Genomic DNA, 27,246 nt, shown 5'->3' with positions numbered 1-27,246 from the left:
TTGTGAGTTTAACAGCATCTGGAGATACATGGGTTCCCTGTCCCTTACTAGGCTAAATGACAATTCATCCACCTGTGCAAGACAGCTACTTCCATGTTCTTCTAGGACATTCCATGTTGAGTGTTCTTTTATAGCAGGCTAGTGTCAGTTGCTGGTTTTCAAGGACTGATGGGGGGAAATAATTCTAATCCATATTAATGTGTATGATTTATGCCATCTGGATTAATTTTGGAGGAGAATAATGTGGGGGTTTTTGTGAACTCTTCCCCTAATCAAGCTTGTGGCTTTGTAGTGTCTCCTTGGAGAAATTTTGATAGGTTTAAGTTTCAGGAAAACAGTTGATCAAAGACGTAAAGTATCTGCGCCTTTTTCCTATTGTGCAACTGAAAAGCATGACTAAGCAGATTTAACCAATCTTATTTTGCTTGGCACGAGCCTGATTGCGCTCCCCATTCACAGTTATTTTGTGAGGAGCTATAGCAGGAAATAAGCTTTTATAATGGAAACAGTGATAGAGAGTGAAGCCTGGCTTGTTTTGATTAGACGCCTTTTATTGAATTAAAGAGCATAAGTTCTGCAGTGACTTTGCACAAAAAGCATTAGACTGTAATATTGGAATCTGAGCCTTGTAAAACAGTAGGGAGTTTGCAGAGATCTGGACAAGAGGCGGCGGGGGGGGGGGGGAACCTTCCATTTGGAAACCATGAGAACTGCAGATGTTGATAGCTTCAACAGCTGCACCCGGGTTCAGTTTTATGTCCAGCTTTCAAGGAATGCTGTTAGCAAGCAAAGTTTGTGCACCCAGAGAGAATCCAGATGTTGTCCGTGGAGTCAGATTGTCTGTGCGTGGTGCAGGATTAATTAATCAGCGGAGCAACTTCGAAGCAATTTGCAACATCAGGCCAGAAAAAAAGGATGCTATAAAGAGGACGCTGTTAGTCATTGTTGAATAAATAGCACCAGAGATGGAAATTTGGAAATAGCTTTGTTGTTGTCCTTTTAAAGATCAAATAAGACCTTTTCTGCAAATATTGTTTACTCCGATGCTGTTTCTACACTTGTGATTTTTTCCTCCTGGATGCCATTTGGTGTAGAGGAAAATGATAATTTACAAAAGTAGTTGTCTTTTACCAGATCCAACCATTGGTCCATATAGCCCTGTATTGGCTATTAGGGTTGAGGGAACCCCCTCCCTGCCCTCTTTTGCCAATTATTCAGCACTTTTGTCCAGGACAGAGAGGTATGGATGCCCTTGAACTCTGAAGCCTGCTACCTTTTTGGTTTCCCTTAGCACAGATATTCTGTGAGCTCTCGGATCATATAGGCAGTTCCCCAAGGAAGTGTCCAGGCTTTTCCAGATTTGAAAAAGTAAGAGGAATAAGATTAAATAATTGCTGCTGTTTGTCAAGCCACCACCCTAGGACTTCACCAGCTTAGACATTGATGCTGAGATAGCAAAGTGTGGCAGATTTCCCAAGGTAGCTCCTGATTTGGGCAATTGTCTTCCATTCTCAACGGGCACCACATTTATCAAAACAAAACACGCCTTGGTTATTCTGGAGGCGCTTCCCAATATGATTACGGCATTTTGAAGCAAAGCGATATCTAGGAAAGTCAACGCCAAATCAAAGCTCCACCGGATAAAAACGAGCTCCGGAATCACTCCTAGTTCCAGCAACAATGGTCGCAGGGAGGGAACTTGCGATACTGGAGCTATCCCATTTTCAATCCCAGGTGGCTGTAAAGATACAAGCAGCTGCCTGATGTGCAAGGCTGGTTTGGACATGACACATCCTTCATGCCCAGTGAGTTTCCTTTTCCGCAGGGAAGGGGACCACATCTTTAGAGACAGAGTAGAGACTTTGCATACAGGAAGGACCCGTTCCAATCTAAAAGCTGGGGAAATCCTTGGTATTTGCACATGCCCATGTGCTTTTAAAACATATTCCTGTAGTATGGGGATGTGTGCGCGCACGTACTTTTAATCAAACAACTCTCATCTGTAAAACGAATGTTATTTGGAAGTTCAGAACTAGAAGTTTCTTGATACACACCACCTTCTGAATAGAAGATCGCTAGAAGAATCTTCATGTTGAGGTACACGAAGGTGGAATTGTTTTGTGTTCAATAGCAATGAAGGTTGGTTGGTTTGATTTTAGTGGAACACAAGTAAGCACTGTATCCTGACAAGTTTGACACCAAACTACAGAGGTACCTCGGTTTACGAACTTAATCTGTTCCGGAAGTCTGTTCTTAAACCAAAACCGTTCTTAAACCGAGGTGAACTTTCCCTAATGAGGCCTCCCACCGCCGGTGCCCTTCCACCGTTCTGCTTCCATTCGTAGACCGAGGTAAAGTTCGCAAACCGTGACACTACTTCTGGTTTTGCGGAGTTCGTAAACTGAATAGTTCATAAACAAGGCTGTTCTTAAACCGAGGTACCACTGTATATTCTCTTCCAGGAAACTCCATTTCCTCTCAACAGACAGACAGCAATTTGTGGCCACTGAGCAGGCTCAGCCCTCACTGTCCCTCCCTCCTTCCCTCCATTATGCTTTGCTTATTCAAAGTTTCTTTTGTACTTGTGCAAACCTTGGGATTAGCCCACTGATTACTAATTGTGTGTGTGTGGTGGGATTCGGCTACATCAGAATCCATATTCAGGTAATGAGATTGCCATTAGTATATAGAATAGGAAGGTACTTTGTAATTGGCCGGTCTATTTGCAAGGTGACTACATCTCTGTTTTGTTGTGTTTTAATTCTACTTCAAATTTCTGAGACATTAAATTTATGAGGTTTAATTTGTGTTTTGAAATTCTGTACGTTGTATATTTTTGAATCACTTTACACCACTTTGAGACCTAGATGGTAAGAAGTGGGGTATGTGTTTTTAAATTAAATAACTAAGATAAAAAATAATTTGACCACCTCAGGGAAATAGAGCTTCTGTGTTCAAAACAAACATCCCTCTGAATGCCAGTTGCTCAAGGAGGGAAAGAGAGCAATGTGGGAGGGAGCTGTTGCCTTTATGGTCTGTTTGTTGCCTTCCCAATAAGCCAATTTTGGGGGAAAGTTACTCTACTAGATGGGCTGTCTTCCAGTTGGGCTCTCCTTAGGATGTCAGTGAATGTATTGTGTGCTTCTATGGAGCCTGAGCCAAATTCCTACTTGCTAAAACCAGAGAGAGTTTTTGAACCAACAGTTCACATAGCTTAAACACTCACGAGAATGGTGAGATTAGAGCTTTTTGCCTGGCTTGCTTTGTTGTTGCCTTTTGGATGTAGACATGGCCAGTGCTGTCCCAACACCACCACATCAGCACATGATACCGGTTTTTCAGCAGAGTTATGAGCCTCTATGAGCTTTCTGGCATAGTTAATAATTAAAAAGATATATAAAAAAGTAACAGTTTCCATATACGCTGGCCAGTTGCCCTTGTTCCAGCCTGAAAAGTGTTTTGGAGCTCAGCGCTGCTAGATTTTGTTCCTCCTAGGCAGGAATGTGTGTTTAGAGTGGGTGCCTCCAGACTGTCACGCTTTTGCAGGAGGGATTCCAGTGCAAGCCAGAACTTTGGGTTCACACAAATAAGGTGGATTAAAGCGCTCTTTCACCCTAGCACAGCCAATCCACTTCGAAAGCAAAAACTAAATAGACCTATTGCAGTTGGAGAAGTGATGGGGAATGGTATTGAAAAGTGTGGGGTGAACAATTGACTTAATGGGAAGAAGTATACACACAACACAAGCAAAGGGGGTTGAATGCTTGTTGTCATAGAAGATCCCTGCACATAAATCAGGACAAATGATCAGGAAAGACTGGGCATAATCTGACCACTGTAAACTTTGGGCAAGCAAAACAGACCAAATACTCAATAAACAGGTCAGCTTGAGGAATCCAGTATCCTAACAGTTATCCTATTTAAGCTCCTATATCTCTGATTAGAGCTCGGCTTCAAACTTGTCCACCTATAATTAAATTACCCGAGGGCTTCCCATTTCCCCTCTCAAGCTTTGATTGAGGTTCTCATGGAACAAGGCCTTTGTGCACACAGTAGACACCTTAGAGGCTTCCGAAACTCACAGGGGGTCTATTTAACAAATCATGGAGAAATGGTACCGTGAAGGTAGGGACAACTATGTTCCAAGCCAAGTGTGAGGAATCTTTTCGTCCTCTAAATGTTGTGGACCTGCAACTCCTATCAGCCCCAGCAGCCATGCCCAATGGCCAGAAATGATGAGAGTTGTAGTTCAGCAGCATCCGGAGGGCCAAAAGTTCCCCATGCCTATTCTAGATTAAGTCCCAAATCTGTGATGCATTATTGAGCCCTGATGCAATTCTCTCTTCCCAGACGCAACAGCATTTAAACACAGGATATGAATTCTGAGCTTAGCTTCTTTCCAGCACCATGTATCTTTTTGGGTGTGATACATGCACAAGATAGGAGAAGGTATTTTTCTGAAAAAAATCTATTGCAAGACCCCAAAGGCACCCATAAGGTAAAGGGACCCCTGACCATTAGGTCCAGTTGTGGCTGACTCTGGGGTTGCGGTGCTCATCTCGCTTTACTGGCCGAGGGAGCAGGCGTACAGCTTCCAGGTCATGTGGCCAGCATGACTAAGCCGCTTCTGGCAAACCAGAGCAGTGCATGGAAACGCCGTTTACCTTCCCGCCGGAGAGGTACCTATTTATCTACTTGCACTTGGACGTGCTTTCAAACTGCTAGGTTGGCAGGAGCAGGGACCGAGCAACGGGAGCTCACCCGGTCGCGGGGATTTGAACCTCCGACCTTCTGATCAGCAAGCCCTAGGCTCTGTGGTTTAACCCACAGCGCCACCCGCGTCCCAAGGCACCCATAGCGTTCTTCTAATTTAAGAATGCAAGAAGAGACTGGTGCACCAGACCAATGGCCCATCTAGTCCAGCTTCATGTTCTCACAGTGGCCAACCAGATGCCCCAATAGGAAGCTAGCCAGCAGGATTCAAGAACAAAAGCACTCTCTTCACCTGCAGTTTCCAGCAACTGGTATTCAGGAGCATTGCTGCCTCTGGCCATGGAGGCAGAACATAGCCATCATGGCTATCAGCCATTGATGCCTTTATCCTCCATGAATTTGTCTAATCCTCTGCTCACTGCCTCCTGTGGGATCACGTTCCATGCTTTATTCCATAATTTCATAGGAATTATGCTTGCTCCCTCTAAGTGCTTAGAGGAATGACACAACCTTGGTCCATTTGTCAAAAGGCATATGCACTTGGAAAGTCCCTTTAGCCTTCTGAGCAAGATGAAGAAAACATTGGAACGGGCATCCTTGAGGGAGAGGTGGGGGGGGGGGAAACCTGACATAAAAGGCTCCTTTACAATTCCCTTGCTGCAGTTCAGCTGTAGTGGCTGCCAGCAACAACTATAAATATCCCTGAACTATGCTACATTTCAGTCATGTTTCATTTTGCTTTTATTGCCCTTGATAAGGATCCATGCTTCCTTGGAGCAGTGGGAAAACCATGCCAGTAAAAGTTATACAATGTCCATTCACACACACACCCAGCCTCATTCTTTCCTTTGCAATCCAATGAGGTCACTGCAAATAATACCAGAACACATGGAGGGCCAAACAGTTCCACTGAGAATTGGTTTGGTGGTGGATTGTTGGGTCCCATGGTGGTTGGCTACGGTTTGCCTTGTTTTGGATGCACTGACAAGGAGGGACAGAGGACTATGACACAGAGAAAGTTTTATTTCATACAGAAAACTTGGTCCATTGGCAGGGCTGATCTGGGGCAGGTAAAATAAAGTTCCATAGTGTCAGCTCTCATATTGGAGGAGCAAACGTTGGAGCCTCCAGCTCCCCATTGGATGTTTGTGGGGACAGGTGTGTCGTCTCCGCACCTGCCCACGTTACAGTTATGTGTAAGGGTCAGACTACACTGCAGGGGCTACCAGCCATTTGCAAACCGGAGAAAGTGTTGTGAGAACTGAAGGCAAATGAGCATAAATAGTCACAAATCCAATACATTCAGGATTGGCACAGTCCATAAGAAATCCAGTTACAGCAAACGTAACCTAAATTTACAAGAACTTATAATAAGGCTAAACCTTAACACTATAGCACACAGAACAGAGCACTAGAACAAAGAGATAGAAAAAGAAAGTGAGAAATCAGGCTCCTTCTGGCCTGACTATTATAGTCAGCATGACCTTGACAGAAAGGATAGCAGAACCAGCTTAAACCAAATGTACTCAGCTTCCCAGAAGGAACAACCCAAACATCAGAAGCCTTCTGCCTGTTTCTTTCACATAGAAAGAAACCACCTAGAACACTCTTGAGTTAAGTAGAATAGGAAAGATCACTACACATCAGAGCAATACTTTCTGTACTAAGAAATGCAAACTGCCAAGAACCACACATGCACACTGCAACCTTTTCTATTTGCTATAAAAAAGGATACAATACATTCCCATCCTTTCTTCCGGGTGAGCTAGGAAGAGCTTGGGAATTTCTCTTTTTCTCTAGGTAAAGGTAAAGGTATTCCTGACTGTTAGGTCCAGTCGTGGCTGACTCTGGGGTTGCAGCGCTCATCTCGCTTTATTGGCCGAGGGAGCCAGCGTACAGCTTCCAGGTGATGTGGCCAGCATGACTAAGCCGCTTCTGGAAAACCAGAGCAGCGCACAGAAACGCCGTTTACCTTCCTGCCAGAGCGGTACCTATTTATCTACTTGCACTTTGATATGCTTTTGAACTGCTAGGTGGGCAGGAGCTGGGACTGAGCAACAGGAGCTCACCCCATCACAGGGATTCGAACCGCCGACCTTCTGATCGGCAAGCCCTAGGCTCTGTGGTTTAGACCACGGCACCACCCGTTTTTCTCTAGGCAAGTGTAAATGTCTACATTTTCTTCTCATGCAACTGCTTTAATCTACTTCAAAAGTAAAGTCGTTTTGGGATTATCTTTTGGGGTGCTCATTATGATCACAGAGAAGCTTATAAACTATCAAATTAGAGAAAAGACATGCAGATTTGCATACAGTAATAAATGAGTAGGATGCAAATTAACCTTACATCACCACCACTATCACCCAAGTAGCCTGTATGTGGAACTACGTATCTGCCCCATGAGATTAGGTCAGGGATAGCCAACATGGTGACCTCCAGATGTGCTGCCCTCCATCATCCCTAACCATCATCCCTCAACCATTCTGGGTGAGACTGATGGGAGTCCTCCCAACATCTGGAGGATCCCATGTTGCTGATTCTGGATTAGGTTGACCAATGGATGTATCCTCCGGAAGGTGGTACAGAAGAGATTGTGACCCTCGGGCGGAAAAAGTTTTCTCACCTCTGCTTTGGAAGCTCCCTGTTTTCCTGCCCTGCTCTCTTGCTAGACATTGTCCAAGGGACTAAGAACAAGAAGTGTTTTTGAAGGTTACTAGAATGTTTCTTAGAAGCACAGATGTCAATTAGTACTTTGGTCCAGCCAGCCTTTGAACCAGAGGTCCACTTCTACTTGGAAGCACATCAGATAACGTTTGTTGCTGAACATTTTGCTCCCGTTTTTTACCCTTTCCTCTTGTTTTGCTACATCTCCGTCTTGGGGGTTCCCCTCTCCCACTTCCCCACCTTTTCTTCTTGCACCAAGAGAAAGATGTTTTTGGATCCTACCAAGATTCTTCTGGTAGCTTTCATTCCTGTTTTCTGTTTGTCTTTTCAGAGCAGCCTGTGGAGTATTTTTCTTGGAGTACAAAGCCATCTTTTGTTATCTTGTCCAAACCAAACTAATTTGTCAGTCTTCTTATATCAACTGAAGGGAAAGCTGGAGGGCAGAAAATCAGGAGGGTGCAAGGGTTGAGATGCATCAGGATAATTGATGGGAGACTGAGTTTCCTTTTCTGTCTTTATAGTTAGGTACTAGGACACTGAGTTCTGCTGCAGAAGGTGGGGTGATTTTTCTAAACAAATTAAGGACTGTTTTACAGAAATCCTGTATAACCCTGGTTGGTTTTCCTCTGTTGCTAAAGGTTGGCTGAAAACTAGGCTATGAAACCATGGCTTGAAGGTGGTTTGCCAAAAGCTATTTGTGCAGATGGAGGCAAAGTGTTAATGTCTGTGACCGGCAAACCATGGTTAAGGCAGTTCTCCACCTCCTGCTGGAATCCTTCTCTATCCTCTCTAGGGCTAGCTAAACCATGGTTTTGCTATATGTCTGGGCTCTTGACCAGAATTGAAATAGCCAAACATAATTAAGTGTTATGCTATCAGTTCCATCACAGCAGGCGTAGCCGCGTTGGTAGAGCATGAGACTCTTAATCCGCAGGGTTGTGGGTTTGAGCCTCACGTAGGACAAAAGATCCCTGCATTGCAGGGGGTTAGACTAGATCAGTGATGGCTAAACTTGGCCCTCCATCTGTTTTAGGATTACAATTCCCATCATCCCTGACCACTGGTCCTGTTAGCTAAGGTTGATGGGAGCTGTAGTCCCAAAAAAGCTGGAGGGCCAAGTTTGGCCACCACTGGACTAGGTGATCCTTGCGGTCCTTTCCAACTCTACGATTCTATGTGCCCCTGGCTTGCATGTGGCAAGGTGGAGAATTTAAGGAAGAAGTGGCTGTTTGTGAAACAAAAGGCTTCCTGCAAGCTTATTTGCTTTATTTATTTATAAAACAAAAAGTATATACTGTAGTGAATTGAGCAGAATGGAAGGTGGGAGGTTGGGGTGTGTGTGCTGAATTTTGGCCTTGTACAGGGCGCAGCTGAAATTTGAAAGACCCAAAGACTCCCCCTGCTACTTTCTTTATTTTGCAAAGCACTTTTCTATCTCTAGTGACCACAGACCACAAAGACATGCTTGAAAGTGTGTGAGAATTCGTAAAGGCTGGGTGGGTAAGTTCTGCAGTGGCTGGGAACAAGAAGTGTGTGTCCTGCAGAGGCTTGTGTTACTAACAGCAGAACACATCGTGCAAAATAGTTTCTTAAAATCTTGGGGATGGGGGTAAATCTGGAAAAGGTGGTAAAACTACACAGTTTCTTAGTTTGCAAAATTTGGATTGCTTTGATACAGAATATTTATTTTAAAGCTTGAGGTATGCACAGTTTTTCAGCAGTGCTACTACTTGCAATGCACGCAGAAAGCTGCTCTATCCCAAGTCAGATTGGGCCATCTAACGCACTACACTGACTGGCAGTAGCTCTCCAAAGTCTTCCACAAGGATCTTTCCCAGCCCTAGTTAAAGGTAAAGGGACCCCTGACCATTAGGTCCAGTCGTGGCTGACTCTGGGGTTGCGGCGCTCATCTCACTTTATTGGCCGAGGGAGCCGGCGTACAGCTTCCAGGTCATGTGGACAGCAGGACTAAGCCACTTCTGGCGAACCAGAGCAGCACACGGAAATGCCATTTACCTTCCTGCAGGAGCAGTACCTATTTATCTACTTGCACTTTGCCGTGCTTTTGAACTGCTAGGTTGGCAGGAGCTGGGACTGAGCAACGGAAGCTCACCCCATCGCGGGGATTCGAACTGCCGACTTTCTGATCGGCAAGTCCTAGGCTCTGTGGTTTAACGCACAGCGCCACCCGCGCCCCTACCTGGGGATTAAACCTGGGAACTTGTGTATGCAAAGCCTGCGCTCTACCACTGAAGTGCAGCCCTTCCCCCAAATTGGGAATCAATATTTTTTTTCCCTTTGGGAAGCAGGGAATTACAATGTGCTATTTTAGAGCACCTGATGAAAGCTGGCTTGTTGTAGGTGTGCTCTACATTCCCTCCTGTTTTTTCTTCTTTTACCTTTGGGCACTAGGAAGAAGTGCCATAGAATCTAGGAATCCTAGAGAGAAGGGTGACTTTGAAAAGGAGCTAGATTTAGCTGCCCAGTGGGGGTTGTAGAAGAGAATGGAAACCTAGGCAATAAAACCTGGGCTGCATTTTATTATCAGCCTATAAACCTCAACATGGCTGTGTTTAACGTGTGCTTCTATTGTGTCAAGATGGGCTGGAGCCAGATTGGGAAGAATCCCCCACTATTAAGGGGGCAGCCCAGCTCTTGATGGATGGACTCCATCTCAAGTGTTGTAAAGCGATAAAAAGAACATTGGAATATATTGGGTGTTCTTTTATATTTTATATATGTTCTTCGGTTATTCCGAGGAGCCAAGTGGAGAGCGTTTGGCAGGTAACCTGCAATTTAGGAATCCCTGGCTTCAGGTCTTGTCCTATCCATGAATTCACTAGGCTGTGTAAGGCAAAGAATCATTATCATTATTGTTGTTGTTGTTGTTGTTGTTGTTATTTATTACATTTATTAGTCGCTTTTTAAAACAGGAAACCGAGAGCACCTTACAAAAATGAACATTAAAAATAAGTGTAAAACAACCTAAAATACACAAGTAATATATTTTTAAAAATCAGGTCCAGCTCCACCACAGTAAATGATAAGGAGGAGATTAAGATCCAAAGACTAGGGTAAATAAGACCATTTTTTGCCTGGCACCTAAGAACAGATAGTAATGGCACCAGACATTGAGAATTCCATAAACAAGGAGCCGCCATATCCCTCAGGTCGAACGTAGCTGTTAAGGGGGGGGGGAATAAGGTGGGGAAAGGGGAGAAAAAGTATCAAAGGGATGCTGGAAAATGTAGGGAATTTTAATAAAATGGTAAATTACTCAATGTGTTTCATTCAAAACTTTCCTCAGGGACACTGGAAGAACAATAAACTGTAATTCATATCACCGTAGAAAATCATATTCATAACATATTTTTCCGTGCATAAGACGATGCTTTTTGCTAAAAAATATTAGGCAAAAATTGGGTGTTGTCTTATACACAGATAGTGAATGCAGAGGGGAGACGTGCGATTAATGGCAGCAGCAAGCAGGAGATTGGCAGCGGCGATTGGGCGGGTGATTGGTGGCTGCGGCAAGGCCTGCTGCCGATTGGCTGTGGCAATTGGGCAGGCAATTGGCAGCTGTGGCAAGGCGGGCAGGCGATTGGCAGCTGCGGCAAGTAGGTGGGTGGGTTGTTGGTGGCAGTGAGATAGCAGACAATTGGCGGCTGTGGCAAGGTGTGCGATTGGCAGTGGCCGTGGCAAGCGATCGACAGTGGCGGGCAGGTGGGTAAGCGATTGGCAGAAGTGACCTCCCCCACCCTCCAAAAAAGCTAAACAACTTAATTTCTTATACACAGAAAAATACAGTAAGTAGTGTATGATATCCATAGGTGTTAATTGCTATCAGCCTGACCATATTAAATATCATAAAGTGATGCAACATTAACCACATCTTATTAATGTGTTCTTCACAGCGCAGTCCTTAAAAGGAGGCTTCTGTCACTGCACATCAACTAAGCAGCCGTTACAGAAATCCTCTGTGAACGCTGACAAGTGTTAACTGCCTGACTTGGTTGTGATGTCAGGTGATTGACAGGCCAGTGGTTTCGGCCTCTTGTCAGAGTTGGCCGCCATGAAGAGTGGGGGATTGAGGGATCTGGCCCATTGGCTGGATCTATTTCTCCCCCGCCTCCCGCTCTTCAGTTGCAGCCAGCAATGTGGAGTGGACACAGGAAAAGACCAGGCACTGCGACTAAACTCTGCAAAATTAGACTGGGGAGCAAAACATGCGGCTTCCATTTTGTTTTACCAGTTTGGCCTCGTGCCATCTGCAACACGAGGGTAACATTAACCTGCCTCACAGGGTCGTTGTAACTGAGGTAATGGATGTAAAATACATTGAACACCAGATGGATATATAAATTATTGCAGCAGCAGTATTATATTTATTACACGGAGGGCAGATGCTCCTGTGGATGATGTTGGATTGATGCGAGTGCTGCAGTCCACTGAAGCAAACGCACAAATAGTTTATTGGGCTGCAATTTCCTTTTAGCAGCTTTATCTGCCCACCCCCCCCCAACCCCCCTGAGGGCTAGACACTTCAGAATCGCAACTGGATTCTTGGAATTCTAAAAAGCAATTATAGGCCATGTTAAGCATTTTAGGGGCACGGAGTCCAGGCTATATTGCTTGCACCTTGCCAGCCATTGTCATACAGTGGCACTTTCGGGGTGTGGGGAGGGCAGCTGGTTAATTGCTGATTTCATATCAGGCTGCATGTCAGTCCTGGGCTATTGAAAGCAATTTTCACTGTTATAAATTAGACCTAAATTGAGACAGTATTTTATTTTTCTTTATTAGCCATCTGTTTGTCTATGATGCAAGGAGCAATATAATTTGGGCTGTGCAGCTGCTGTGTTGATTATGGGCCTCTCTTGCGATGATGGAACGAGTGCTGTCATGCTGGACTAGGTACAAACCAGGAAATGGACCCAGCGCTCCTTCCATCCAGGGAAAACGTTTAAGGCCCTAGGAAATCATTGTGGCAGAAGCTGCCAGCCGACGTGTCAATTAAAATCTAAATTCCTCATGTTTGGATTTACCTATTTGTTGGTCGACTATGAGCATTTAACTGCCGATACCAGTGTTTAGCCACTCGTGCAAATTATCTGTTTGTGTGAGCGGAACAACGTTGGAGGGAGGGGAAATCCCTGCTCCCAGGAGCTGATAAGACAGGTTCTGTATGTCCCTTCCTTGCTGCTACATTATTCACTTGAGTGGACCGTACGGTAGGTGGTTAAATTGGTGTTTTCTCATACTTCCTGATAGGTGACGGACAATTCATTTGATCACCTGGATAGCTAATACTTCCACCTACCAACCCCCTTGGCATCTCCAGTTATGTGGATTGGGTACCAGGTCGTGGAATGACCTGTCTCTCCTGGAGAGCCACTGACATTCCAGATACACAGTACTGAGCAAAAGGTCTGAACTGCTTGTAAAGGCAAGATTACTCTGTACTTTTGAAGTGGACCAGAGTAAGAATGACTTTACCCTTAGAGGAGTCTTTATTTTTACACTGTAGCATAGCTGCTAGGAGGGACGCGGGTGGCGCTGTGGTCTAAACCACCGAGCCTCTTGGGTTTGCCAATTGGAAGGTTGGTGGTTCGAATCCCCGCAACGGGGTGAGTTCCCATTGTTCTGTCCCAGCTCCTGCCAACCTAGCAGTTTGAAAACATGCCGGTACAAGTAGATAAATAGGTTCCGCTGTGGCGGGAAGATAAACGGTGTTTCCGTGCACTCTGGTTTCTGTCATGGTGTCCCGTTGCACCAGAAGCGATTTAGTCTTGCTGGCTAGTTCACCCGGAAAGCTGTCTAGGGACAAACGCTGGCTCCCTCGGCCTGAAGGCGAGATGAGTGCTGCCCCCCATAGTCACCTTTGACTGGACTTAACCGCCCAGGAGTCCTTTACCTTTACCTATAGGAGGCCCTTCTTGAGAAACACTGTAAAGGCAACCTTCAGCAACCTGCCCTGTAGATGTTTTGGACTATGATTCCCATCACCCCCAGCCATCATAGCCATGCTGACTGATGCTTGCGGGAGTTGTAGTCCCAAACTTCTGGATGGACACCAGGTTGGCGAAGCAGGTGCGGATGAATCTGTCAGTTTCCATCTCTCTGTTTCTATTTTTCCAACCTTAAGTTCAGTACAGTCATACCTTGGGTTAAATATGCTTCAGATTGGACATTTTCAGGTTACGCTCCGGGTTTCGCCGTATGCGCAGACGCTCAAAATTACGTCACGCGCATGCGCAGAAGCAGCGAATCATGACGCACAGATGTGGGTTGCGTTCTACTCAGGATGTGAACGGGGCTCCGGAACTGATCCCGTTTGCATCCAGAGGTACCACTATTCTCTACATTTCCACATCAGTTCGCAATTTAAAAAGAACAAGCACTCATGAAAATTCATCAACATTTTAGTGCAACATTCTCCTGGTGTACACATTTTTGTATTCAATTTTGCATAATATGCACATTTTTACAAGCAAATTTCCCCAATTAATGCATTTTTAGTATGTTTTTTTCATTAATAGTGTATTTTTATGCACACTTTCCACTAACATATGCTGCATTTTTGTCCACGTTAGTTGGCTTTTAGAACAGCACCACAACTTTCAGAGAAGTGCAAAATTCACGTTAGCTGTCCTTTGGTTCATGTATTGTTTTAGGAACTGTGATTTCGACAGTTTCATATTAATAGGGGAATCTCCACCCACCCCCCAGCTTTAAGGCAATTCCTGCCCCTGAGCGAATTCCACACTTTAAGTAATGGTATCAAATCAGATGAATCTGTATTTACATTTTGCATTGTTTCCTTACTGATATTTCCTTGATGCATGATGACCAGATTTTAATGCATATTTTGCACCAATGCTGCTCATGTGAGGTCTTAGGATTTGCATCTGTTGCAAGTAGCGCTTCAGATGTAGAAACCCACAAGAAAGATGCATGCTTTGTGGTCATTTGACAGAATCGTAATCAGAACACAGTTTACTGCCTCCCTGCGCTCAGCCTCTCATGTGGAACACAGCTGTGCTGTTATTTGTTCTTGATTTGCAGTTCACTATGCACCAGTGAAAAGGACTTGGAGATTAAAAATGGGAGATGAGAAAACAGATGGAACTGAGTGGGGAGGGGAATTAGTAGGGGGAGGAGAGAGCACTGTGGTACAACATGTGATTCAGTAGTTGGGGAGAAGCTCATACTTTTTGAGATTATAATAACAATAATAATTTATTATTTATACCCCACCCATCTGTCTGGGTTTCCCCACTCTGGGCGGCTTCCAACAAAACACTAAAATACAGTAACCTATTAAACATTAAAAGCTTCCCTAAACAGGGCTGCCTTTAGATGTCTTCTAAAAGTTTGGTAGTTTTTTTCTCTTTGACATCTGGTAGGAGGGCGTTCCACAGGGCAGGCGCCACCACCGAGAAGGCCCTCTGCCTGGTTCCCTGTAACTTGGCTTCTCATGGCGAGGGAACCGCCAGAAGGCCCTTGGCGCTGGACCTCAGTGTCCCGGCAGAACTTGCCCACTTGACTGATGCGGTTTCCTGCATCCTTCTGTATGCCGTGGGAGTGAGGCCCATATCATGGCAGGCTGAGGGAGGCTGAAATCTAAAATGATTAGGATGTTAATCCATGACTGGCTGAGTGTGTTGTCCAAGAGTTGATGGTCAAGGAGAAGAGACAGTTGACCTTTTCTTGAGGAACGTTTTTCTGAACTATGGTTTGACCCTATATTTTGGGGTTTCTTTTGGATCTTAACTTCTGGCTTGTCCTCTGGGTCTAATTTGCTTTTAGTGACTGCTTGCATGGGCTCCTTGGCTCACACCAAAAAGCTGCCCACAGTCCAGTCCTGACATCCTGCTTGCATAATGAGGAAGTTGATGAAGCCATCTTCCCAGATGTCTCTATGCAGGAGACAACGAAATGTTGAGAAATAAGATGTTATCCAAAGCAGGACATTGTGCCGTTGAGTGTATTCCCCATTTGAACCTAGCAATCTCCTTTGGGGATATGAATGATAGCTGTAAAATTGTGAGGAGGGGGTCAGAGTGGATCCTACACTCAGCTAAACATGTATCAGTTGTTTAACCTTCATACCTCAGGGATTCCTGCGGAATTTGATTTGAATGACTCTTGCCTTCATCAGCTGCAGGGAGAGAACTGGCCCTTTGCATCTCTGGATGAAGAAATGTAACAACCGAAAACCGGATTGTTTGAGATCACTGTCATCTTTTCCCTTGTCATAAATAGTCTTCTGAGTCACACCTCTAAACTAGGTTGCATGGGTATACTTCAGGGCAAGATCTGGCTAGTGCAGCAACCTTTTGAGGCATCTTCTAAATGCATTCCAAAGTGAAGATGTAATTGTCAAAAATATGACTGCGGGTAGCATGCTTCATTAAGGTGTCCCATGCCAGAATATCACATGGATGCAATTACGACTTTCATAACTGTCTAGCATTGGGAGCCGAAAGGGAGGGGTTTTTCCTAAGTTTTCCAGTATGTGACTTGATCGTAAAATTAAAAAATGTTATATTGCTTTATTTGAAATACTTTTTATTATTAAGGTTTGAATAATGGTCTTGTTGAAGTCATGTTTGTTGGTTAATTTCAGTTCTACAAAATGCACGCTTGTTTTGATTTTAGTCCTTTATCTGCTGCTAGTATGTATGGGAGATATATGCCCCCAGAATCTTTCACTACACACATAGGCTCCATGGCAGATTAGCAGGTACAGAAAAGGGGATTATGGGTGAGTGAGTGAAAATGGTAGACTTGTGACTCATTTTCCTCCTTGTTTTCTCCTCCTCCCTTCCTCTTCTATCTTCTTAGGCAGGATTTTGGATTTGAAGACTGGGACAGTGAAGAAAGAGGGCCAGCAGTCTTCAATGAGAATGTGCATGGGATCGAGGCGGTCGTTCATATGCAGAATGAGGTATACACTTCTGTTCAAACATGCAGTGCTTCATTGCTTTTCGTGTGCCTCCAGAAGCAGCAATATGGTGGAATAGCCTCCAGTGGAGATTAGCTGCAAAATATTTGGGTTTTTGTTGTTGTTTAGTCGTTTAGTCGTGTCCGACTATTCGTGACCACATGGACCAGAGCACGCCAGGCCCTCCTGTCTTCCACTGCCTCCCGCAGTTTGGTCAAAATCATGCAGGTAGCTTCGAGAACACCTTCCAGCCATCTCTTCCTCTGTCGTCCCCTTCTCCTTCTGCCCTCAATCTTTCCCAACATCAGGGTCTTTTCCAGGGAGTCTTCTCTTCTCATGAGGTGGCCAAAGTATTGGAGCCTCAGCTTCAGGATCTGTCCTTCCAGTGAGCACTCAGGGCTGATTTCCTTAAGAATCGATAGGTTTGATCTTCTTGCAGTCCATGGGACTCTCAAGAGTCTCCTCCAGCACCATAATTCAAAAGCATCAATTCTTTGGCGATCAGCCTTCTTTATGGTCCAGCTTTCACTTCCATACATCACTACTGGGAAAACCACTATTATGTTGTGAGTTGACATAGCAGCCGGCACAGCGATTTCTTCAAGTAGCTCTTTTATTCTGGTAAGCTGGAAATAAACTGACTGCGAACAGCTCAGCCGGCCTGTATTTATAGTCAGCCGGCTGTCAACATTGTAACCATAACAGCTCAGAGTTCCCGCCTAAAATAACGGACGCGGACCTGAGTGAAAACTATCTACAGACCTGAGTGAAAACTATATACAATATCCCCCTGTTGGCCCAGGGTGAAACTACACTACATAACACCCCTCCCCACCGAGATAAGGCGTTAGTTACAATCGTAATGGTTTCCTTATATACAGCACTACGCGTAATGGTTCAATTAGGCACAAAAGCATATCGGTTACATTTCCCCTACTTAGACCAACAGTGATACCTGTCCAACAACATAGTCCTTTAAATAAGTTGGGCACTTGGAAACTCTGCCAGACCGCCGGGGACTGGAAGCCAAGTCCGGAGGGCCACACAGTTCTCGCTGAGGCTGTGGTGCGACCCTAGGTGGCGTTGGAACCAACTCCCCTGGATCCGCTGCTGTGGGTGGAGCCTCCGCAAGTGGAGTGGTCTGAGTCTGTTCTGAAACGGCTTGGTTCGGCTCCACGCTGGCAGTTTGCGAGGGAGGTGTAGGTGGGGCCTCGCCATCTGTACGTGTCTCTTCTGGAGCCGCAACCGCAGTTGGGGGCACCTCGGTAGTGTCCCCGTCCCCAACCCTGCGCCTAAGCTGGTCTATGTGCCGTCGCCACAAGCGTCCGTCTTCGAGTGCCACCTGGTATGAGCGAGGTCCAGTGACTCCCACTACTGTGGCTGGCACCCAAGGAATGTCCCCCACATAGTTCCGGGCAAAGACCTGGTTTCCTGGGACAAATGACCGTGGTGCGTTGGCACAGCCTGGGGGTTCAGCCACGGCAAAGTCTGGGTGTAGCCGGTCGAGCGGTGACCTGAGGCGGCGGCCCATAAGCAGTTCAGCAGGGCTCCTCCCTGTGGCCGCATGAGGGGTGATGTGTTGCATGAACAAGTATTCGGCGACCCGCTCATGCCAGTCTCCCCGGTCCAGGCGCGCCAGTGCCTCTTTTGTCGAGCGCACCATTCTTTCTGCTTGCCCGTTGCTGGATGGATGAAAAGGTGCCGTTAGGGCATGGCGGATGCCCAGTCCCAAAAGATACCGCTCAAACGTGCCTGACGTGAACTGCGGTCCGTTGTCAGAGACCAGGACATCAGGACACCCATGCGTTGCAAACAGGCCTCGCAGCACCCGGATGACAGCTTCGGTAGTGGTGGAGGGCATCAGGGCGACCTCCAGCCATTTGGAATAGGCGTCCACCACTACCATAAAGGTCCGGCCGTGAAAGGGGCCAGCCAGATCGATGTGCACCCTCGACCAGGGTGTCTTTGGCGTCTCCCAGGTGTGACCCTTAGCTGCCGGTGGTGCAGGCCTCGACTCTTGGCACGCTTGGCAGGCGGACACCCAGGCAGTGATGGCATCGTCCATATTAGGCCACCAGACGTAACACCGAGCCAACGCCTTCATTTTGACAATTCCCGGGTGGCCAACGTGCAGAGCCTCCAGGACGCGCTGACGGAGTCCCTGGGGAATCACGACGCGGTCTCCCCACAGCAGACAGCCGCGATGAGCTGAGAGTTCATGTTGTCTGGTTGCGAAGGGCTGGAACTCCGATGCAAAAGGCCCTTGTGGCCACCCCCTCCACACCCAGTTGAGCACCCGGCTGATGGTGCGATCCTGGGCAGATGCGGAGGCCACAGTGGCAGCCGATACAGGCGCCGTCGGAAGATCCTCAATCAGAAGGAGCGATGAAGCTGGAGCCGGGTCTTCCACAAATGCTGGAAGAGGGCAACGGCTGAGGGCGTCGGCATGGCCCATCGATTTCCCCGGGCGATGGATGAGCTGGTAGTGGTAGGCAGCCAGGAAAACAGTCCATCGCAGCATGCGTGGTGAGAGGACCGGTGGAGTTGGACGATCACCGGCGAGGAGGCCCAGGAGTGGCTTGTGGTCAGTGATGAGGTCAAAAGTCCTGCCATAGAGGTATTCATGGAACCTCTTCACTCCAGCCACAAGTGCCAATGCCTCCTTGTCGAGCTGGCTGTAATTCCGTTCCGTCGGAGATAGTGTCCTGGAGAAGTAGGCGAGCGGTGCTTCCCTTCCATCTGGAAAACGGTGACTAAGGACAGCACCGATGCCAAAAGGTGAGGCGTCGCAGGCAAGGACCAGTGGCCTGGATTCACTGTACTGTACCAGCACACTGTCTGAAGAAAGCTTTAACTATACGGACCTTTGTTGGCAAGACTTGATGAAAATACTGCAAGGGTTTGGTGGAGTTCAATTGAGTGGCGTTGCCAATTTGCAGTGGTAAAATTTAGATTTGTTGTTCTGACCGCTTTTGCCTCTTGCTAGGCCCGAGTTGTGTGTGGTACCCAGGAGGGTTGAAAAGGGTTCCCCACCTCTGTTTTTAACCGGAGATCCCTGGGACTGAACTTAGATGCATGCAAAACAAATACCCCAATTTCCCTCCTGTGGGATTCCCATAAACACGTGGATGTCCATTGTACAAAGTGAGGGGAGAGGCGTTTCCCTAGACCAGCAAGGATTCCTATGAATTGTTCCTCTAAAAAAACAAATAATCTTCTAATAGGGTTTCATTGGACAGCAGATAAAGTCCACAGACTTTCCTGCAGACCCTTGAGCATCCAGATACATTGATGGGTATCTTCCCTTGAATTCAGCCTGTGCAGTAAAATATGGGGAACATGAATGCTTGGCAAAGTTAGGGGTCTATGGCCTCATGATAGACCTTCTGATCGGCAAACGTTCTTCCTCTTGAGTGGTCACCTGGAAGGGTTCTATTTTATCTCCATGCTTGGCATGTAAAAAGTCAAAGGATCAGCTCCCAGCATCTCCAAGCTGCAAACTGGACTAGTGAGAGGATGTGGCAAGGTCAGGAAAATTCAGGGGCATTGGAGGATACTTTGGCTTGGCTCCACTGCTGCACTATCACTGCCCTGACCTTGTCTCTACCTTGCAGCAGCAATCCCTCACCACTACCTGCTCCTTCCTTGCAGAGCCGCGACCAGACAGTACAGCCAGTGCTGAGTTAGATGGACAAGTGGCCTGGCTCAGTATCACAAGTCAAGTTTCCGTTCAAATATGAGTCTCCATATTGGTGGTTCAGCAGGCCATGAAAAAGAGGTTCGATCGTTGCTTTCGATGTGCAACGAACACATCATTTTACGAAGGTGGATTTTTGCCAAGCCATGAGTAGCATGTGCTGTTCAGTGAACTCTCTGGTGCCTGCTTTCATTACCACCTCAATAAATCTGAATTTTGCATTTTTCTGCCATTAATAAAAGAACCAACAGCTCATATCCTTTCTACAGTTGTGTTTACCAGAACTTAATTTCCCCCTGTACTTCTCCAGGAGGAAAAAAATGATTCAAATCAACCACCGGAATGTGAGCCTTTATGTCACCCTAATGTGTGACTATTGAAACCAGCACTTTAGGGCCCAAACATTCCACAACGGAATGGAAATGGGGACTGTGTTTGTGTTTCACAACAAACCAATGTTATTATTAAAAGCATGTTGAAAGGCAAGAGGAATTAATCACCAACTAATTTTAGCAGATGAGCAAATCTGGAGAACATCTTCATTTTGCAATTTTCAAACATTTTAGGTGACTGCCTGTTAAATGTTTTATTGTCTCGGTCAAATTGCATTTGCAGTAATTAAACATCCCATGGGTTTGTGGGTTATGATTTAGCCATTCTTTGGCTTCAGAATATATTTGGGATTCTTTTACTCATTCTATCTCATACATTGTTTTTTCAGTTTGAGATGCTGAACATCATCATCACAATCATCATCATCATTTAGTATTTTTTAGATTTCTATACCACCCTTTACTTAACAATCTCAGGGTGGTGTACAACATTAAGAACATAATTTAGGGAGTGTAATAATATAAAACATACAGAGCAAAATACTAGGCAGCTTAATGAAATAATAATAACAACAGTCTCTCCCCCCTCCAGGCTATAGATTATTTAATGGCCAAAGGCTTGAGTAAAGAGGAATGTTTTCACCTGGTGCCTAAAGACATGTAATGATCATCTTGTGTTGTCACCCTCCAAACTTCTGGGGGAGTGGGGACATAGAGAAGGGCCTTGGATGACAAGTGCAGGATCTGGGTTAGTTTGTATGGGGAGAGGTGGTTCTTCCTGCCATGACAACTGCTGGCAGCCATTTTGTATCTTTCCAGAATCATAAAATTGTAGAGTTGGAAGGGACCCTGAGGGTCATCTAGTCCAACCCCCTGCAATGTAGGAATCTCAGCTAGATCATACATGACAGAGGACCATCCAACCTCTCCTTTTAAAACCTCCAAGGAGGGAGAGTCTGCCACCTCATGGGAGTCTGTTCCATTACCAAACAGCCCTTACTGTCAGAAAGTTCTTCCTGGTGTTTAGGAAGATGTTTAGGACAGTACAAAGGGGAAAGAAGAGGTGACAAATATTCAGAGGAAGTTCTGTAAAGTCACCTTATTCTTTTGCGGAGCTGAGGTGGGGAGAAGGCAAAGGAAGAAAGAAAGATCTCGGAAATTTCCACAGAAATAAATGTCTTCAGATAAATTCCAGCTCAGCTCTAGTTGAAAATCCTTGTGGTGTGCACTCTCCAAGTACTGGAAATGAACTTCTATGAGTTGTTATATTTACTGGTCAGTCTTGCCAAACAGTCAGCCACCTGGAGATAAAATCGATCCCTTCCAGGTGACCATCGAGAGGGAGAATGTTTGCAGATCAGAAGAGTCTTTTGTTTTCATTCAGCTCACCACAAAAATGACTAACGCAGGCATAGGGCTTGTAAAAATAATGATTATGGGCTAGTAAAAAAGAATTGTGGGCTAGGAGCTCCTTTACCAAACTGCTGTTGATTGTGCAATTTTTATTTCACCCTTTTTCTTTTATGAGTTACAGTTTTCTGGTGTGTGTTTCCCTACCCCTCCCTAATTTGAACAATTGGAACATCCAGGGCAGCCTGGTGTCTCCAAGAACCGTTCTGAACTAAACATACTGGTTGGGCCTGAGAGATCCCCATGTGCGCTATACATTATACTATTATATTGATTTAAAAAGTCATGGCTCGTCCACAAAGAATCCTGGGAACTATAGCTTCCTAACTATAGGTTGCTAATAGCCTCACAGAGCTACAATTCCCAGAGCTCCTTGGGAAGAGGGATTGATTGTTAAAGCACTCTGGGAACTGTAGCTCCATGAGTGCAAAGGGGGTCTCCTACCAACTCCCAGTACTTTTAACACACTACAGATCCCAGGATGCTTTGGTGAAGCCATTGCTATTTAAAGTGGCATAATACTGCTTTAAATGTATAGTGCAATGGGCCTGAAGCTATAGTCCAGAACATCTGGAAGGCAGCGGGGAACAGGTCAAGGGACAGACAGTTTCAAGGAAAATAGGCTACAGTTCTCAATCCGATTAGGTTTGCTAAAAATCGTCTACCCCAAAAGATTCCTGACAGCATATGCCATATAAGCCTCACTTTCCCCCAAATTCTGACTGTGAAAAGTTAAAGTGCGTCTTAGATTTGCGACCTTACAAAAATTGGCTTTTACGATATCGCTGCTGAAACAGACATACGGTAAAATGGAACAGGTGTGAGTGCCTGCAGAATTTTAAGGGGGCAGCTTATATTCGGGTGCGGCCTACATTCGGGCCAATATGGTATTGTCTCTCCCCTTCCCTCTGCAATCAAGTGTTTTTACTTAACTCGTTGATGTGCTGGTTTGCTTGCAGGTGTGGAAATGCCCCACTGGATCACTTGCCTCTAAACAGAATAACCACCATGCGGAAAAGATACAGGTAGGTGTCTTTCCTTCGCTGGTTCGACATCCGGTTGGCCGTTTCGTTAGGTCTCCTCTTGGGACCCTGGGGAGTTGTTGCTTTTCAGAGTAGACATTTGGGTAGCTCCAGACTTAGCCACACTTAGAGTAGTCCTCTTGGAATCAGTGGGACTTCGTGTTCAAGTTAAGTCACATTGAATTCAGTGGGCCCCCTTCTCTTAAGGCTGACTCAGAGTATGTTCACGTTTGCAGCTTAAGACACAGTGAGGTCATTCCCACCCCCTCATTTGAAGCAGGGTGGATTTGATTTAAATCGTGATTTAAATCACTAGTCAGTAAGACTTGATTTAAATCTTTTTTTTTTTTTAACAGAGAGGCTCATTCTTGCTGGTATAATCTTAATATTTACAACCAGATGAAGGTTTCATTTTTGGAATAATAAGTTTTCAGAGTAGTTTTTACAGTTACATCAAAAATTACTGATTTGGTTATACTCTTAGAACTACATTGACATATATGAAATTATTGTGAGGTTTAATAAGTTAACTGTTGATATGTGGACAACTTTTCTGCTGTACTTTATTGGAAGGAGAAAAATAATCATTCCCTTAATAACAATTTGAACAATTTATTGAACTAAAACAATAACATTGTAGCATACGTATCCATGTTTGCTAACTGATGTGGTTAAACAATTTAAAAACACCAACAAACTAACCTTAGGCTGAGTTTTAGCACACATGAAAAACTTAAAACAAATTCTTGTTTCCTGATGAATATAATGTAACTTAAATAGAAAACTCTCTTTAGAAAGATGGTTCCTCCAAAACCATTTTATTTTAAAAATCTGATTTAAATTTTAAAAAAGAATTTAAAAAATAAAATAAAAAACCATTGATTTTTATCTACCCTTATTTGAAGCCGCATATTCATGGTGGTGTTCAGATCAGAGGTGGGGCAGGGATGCCTTCCCCTGGTCTCATTACTGCTTTGGTTCTTCTATCCAGATGTTTTAATGTTGTATTTTAATCTTGTTTTTAAGTTGTATTCATTCAGCTTGTTTTTATTATTGGTTGTTAGCCGCCCTGAGCCCGGTCTTGGCTGGGGAGGGCTGGGTATAAATAAATTATTACTATTATTCTTATTCTTCTTCTTCTTATTATTATTATCCCTGCAACCCGTGTGGAACTCCTAGTCATCAAACAGCCACCTGCACTTCTGCACTCTTCTGCGCATGTGTCTCATGTGTGCACATTGCCACTTAATCCACATCCAGTTTTCTATTTAGACTGAAGCTGGTTCTAAAACTAGCAATGGGAGCACACTGAATGTGGAGTAAGTGGTAATGTGAACATTTGGATCCACCCCAATATTAGGCTACATAGTGATGTGATTCGCAATAAGGAAGGCAAGCTCATATGGGCCGTTGCCGCTGGGCAGTGATCATATTTGCGCGGTGAGGAAAAGAGTGTTAATTGCATGATATGAGGAAGCTAAAGAATTCAGTAACTTTGCCAACGTGCTGATTTAATTTTAGCAGAGCAATTGAGCTAACAATTGGCAAAAGAGTGGAATTACAATGAGCAAAGAACTGATCTCATGCTCTCACTCTGCGTTCTAGTGAGGACTATGATTCTTTCTGGTGTGGGGTGTGCCTGTTCCTTTAATGTACACAGCTCTGCCTGCACTTTTAATTAGTACATTTAAGTACATTTAATTAGAAATATATATATTTTTAATGCCAGTGTGTTACATCCCTATTTAGGTAGATAAGACTTAATCTTATACACATAGGCGCCGACTCCATGGGGCTTGAGGGGGCTTGAGCCCCCTCAAAAAAAATTTTGGGGGGGCTCAGCCCCCCCAATAATCTCGGGCGCCCTTCCAGCAGAGCGCCGCCGCCGTCCCCCGCCTCCTCCCCACCTGCTCCCTCGCCAGCCAGCCAGCCAGCCGCGCGCCCTAGCTGGAGAGCCCCGGCCGTCCCCCGCGAGATTAGGGAATCCCCGGGGGCGGGGGCTCCTGCCTCTAGCCCCAGGTTTCCCGCATATCAGCTGTTCCGGAGCTGATTAATAGGCAGCAGCACGCTCTCCCCTATTCGCTCACGAGGGGGCGGTGCCACTTTATTTGCATATTCATGAGCTTATTTGCATATTCATGAGCTTATTTACATTTCACGAGCTTTCCCGGGCCCCCCCAATATTTTTTATAAGTCCGCGTCCCTGCTTATACACTATCCAGGTGTTCATCTTTTGAGTGAAATCAGTGAATGAACTGGGAGGAAGGGCGATGAACGCCCTTTCTCCATCCTATGCCACCGTCTGCTCTGGGGAGTCTGTTCTAATTGTATACTGGTTATTAAACTAGTGGCTCAGTTCAACCATCATGTCAAACCATGGTTAAGGAAGCTTTAAGGTTTGACATTACGCCTGATATAGAAATGAAATTAATAATAATAATAATAATAATAATAATAATAATAATAATAAAAACATCCACAGTTTGCAGTTGGCCAACAAATTCAAATTGAAAATGGTGGCTTGAAATAAGCTTGCAAACCATGGTTTGGCTTGATTCCTGAATTAACAAACTATAGTTAAGGCTGTTGCTCCACTTCCAGATGTCACTGCAAGTGCTGATTAGAGAGAGAACGGAAGCAGACAAGCAGTTGTAAGCCATGTTCAGGGTACTCAATTATGGCTAGCACAAGCTATGGTTCAGTGTGAATTGTGCTAGTGCTGCTGCAAAGGTCCTTAAATGAGACCTTAGGGCTCAAAATTGAGAGGGGCATAATTCAGCCTCAAAACTGAGGCAATGTTGAGGAGCGTGAAAAGTTATTTGGATGTTCGTAATGGTGGGGTATACAGAAGGGATAACATAATTTGAAGATGGATGCAGTTTGGCCTTACTGTGGCAATAGCAACAGTCCTCTTGGGTTTGTTTGGGGTTTTTTTAATGCTTCCTTTGAGCTTTGTCAATCACAAACTTAATGATACAAGTGTGGTTTATTTCCATTTAGGAATGGCCTTGGCCCAGTGAAAGAAGGAGAGGCCCAATATGCCGTGGTCCATTGTACTGGTTACATCAAAGCCTGGCCTCCGGCAGGTAAAATAGGCAAGGCACATATTTAATTCTTTCTCTATGAATGTTTTTGGTTTGGGGAGTGTCTCCTTATGTTCTGCTGAAATGGATGGGAGCACATCCATGCCCAGACAGCCTTATCCCTCTGACCACTCATCATTATCCTACTACCACTCCCTGGGCTCTGAACCTTCTTCCCCCGGGGGTTGCCCAGCCGGTTCCTCCCACCATTCCTCCGTACCCAGCCAGTCCATAACATCCCCCTTTGGCTAATCACAATAATGAGGCGCTGTTATGTTGTTTGATGGGGGGTTGACTTTTGTGGGTAGTGTTGCTATTTTTGGGTCCATGTTATATTTGTTTTGGATTTCCATAGATGTTTTGGGGAGAGGGTTCTAAGCATCACCTTCTGTGAAATGGCAATTTCTTGGTGCTCACAACGGTTTATTAGATTTCCAGATGTGCCCCTCGGCCCCCAAAAGGGTTCGGTACCCCCTGAGTCTAGGGGATGTTCTCAAGAAGTACGAGGGCTTCCATAGCCAAATGTCCCTGATTTATTTTTGCAAGTTGAATCTAGGCAGGTGTTACAACCCAACTCAAGAGCGTAACCCACCCAATGCTGCTTATTCCCATATATACACTCTGCCAGCTTGTTTTGGTTCCCAAGGTGGGGGAAGCTTACCTGAGGCTCCAGGCAAGCAATAGCAGCACAGCATCTCCTTGTGGGATGAAAGTAGCCTCCTCCATGCTGCTTCCAAAACCATAGATCCTTGCAATGTCTTGACATTGCAACATCTCCTTCCTCTCGGGACTGGTGGGGGGTGAACTTCAGCTCCCATCTTCACTGCCCGAAAGTGCCAATGGCAAGGGGTGATGGGAGTTGTACTTTGGAAGCTGGGATCTGAGCTGACACACACACACACACACACACACACACACACATCCTTTGAGCAGGGATGTGTTGGCAGGCAAGTGCATGGGGAAAGAATTGGGCCTGGAGGTGGCAATGGGAAATCAGTTTGGACAGTGAAACGTGACCAGAGTGGAGAAGGAATTGAGCTGATGGGTGGGGACCCTCGAATGGCCCAATCAAACATGGGACACCCCTCTCCCCAAAGGGTTTTTCATGTTTGATTGGGCCCCCACAAAGGACTCTGATTCATTTTCAGGGCAAGCAGCCTGCAGCTCACCCATCCTTATGGGCAGGTCAGCTCTCGTCATCCAAGCTTTCAGATGGGCTCAGTAGGGTTTTTCTTTGGAAGAATCTGGCATTCCAACGGGATATTGTAATGCATGCAAAGGAAAGAGGCAGTCCAGCTGCACAGGCATGCCTTGGCCCTCTGTCCCCAGCCAGCAACCACCTCTGAAGCTGAACTGGTGTGGAAATGCAGAAGTTTGG

The 27,246-nt window shown here is 45.4% G+C and overlaps 1 protein-coding gene across 4 annotated transcripts in view; it reads left to right on the top strand.

Annotated features, from left to right (window-relative positions):
• The window catches only part of ARNT2 (aryl hydrocarbon receptor nuclear translocator 2), a 145,801-nt gene that overhangs the window by 56,276 nt on the left and 62,279 nt on the right, over positions 1–27,246 (top strand). For 3 of the 4 annotated variants that reach the window (XM_082198475.1, XM_082198477.1, XM_082198478.1), the window contains exons 6-8: positions 16,225–16,327; positions 22,723–22,788; positions 25,786–25,880. In XM_082198475.1, coding sequence (XP_082054601.1) covers positions 16,225–16,327; positions 22,723–22,788; positions 25,786–25,880 — 264 coding nt within the window. The remainder of the gene's footprint in view (positions 1–16,224; positions 16,328–22,722; positions 22,789–25,785; positions 25,881–27,246) is intronic. The other variant, XM_082198476.1, reaches the window with a different exon arrangement.

Source organism: Podarcis vaucheri, assembly GCF_965113315.1.
Source record: "Podarcis vaucheri genome assembly, chromosome: 14".
NCBI classification, from domain to species: Eukaryota; Metazoa; Chordata; class Lepidosauria; order Squamata; family Lacertidae; genus Podarcis; species Podarcis vaucheri.
The sequence above is the reverse complement of the archived record's forward strand: the minus strand, read 5'-3'. Positions and strand labels throughout refer to the sequence as shown.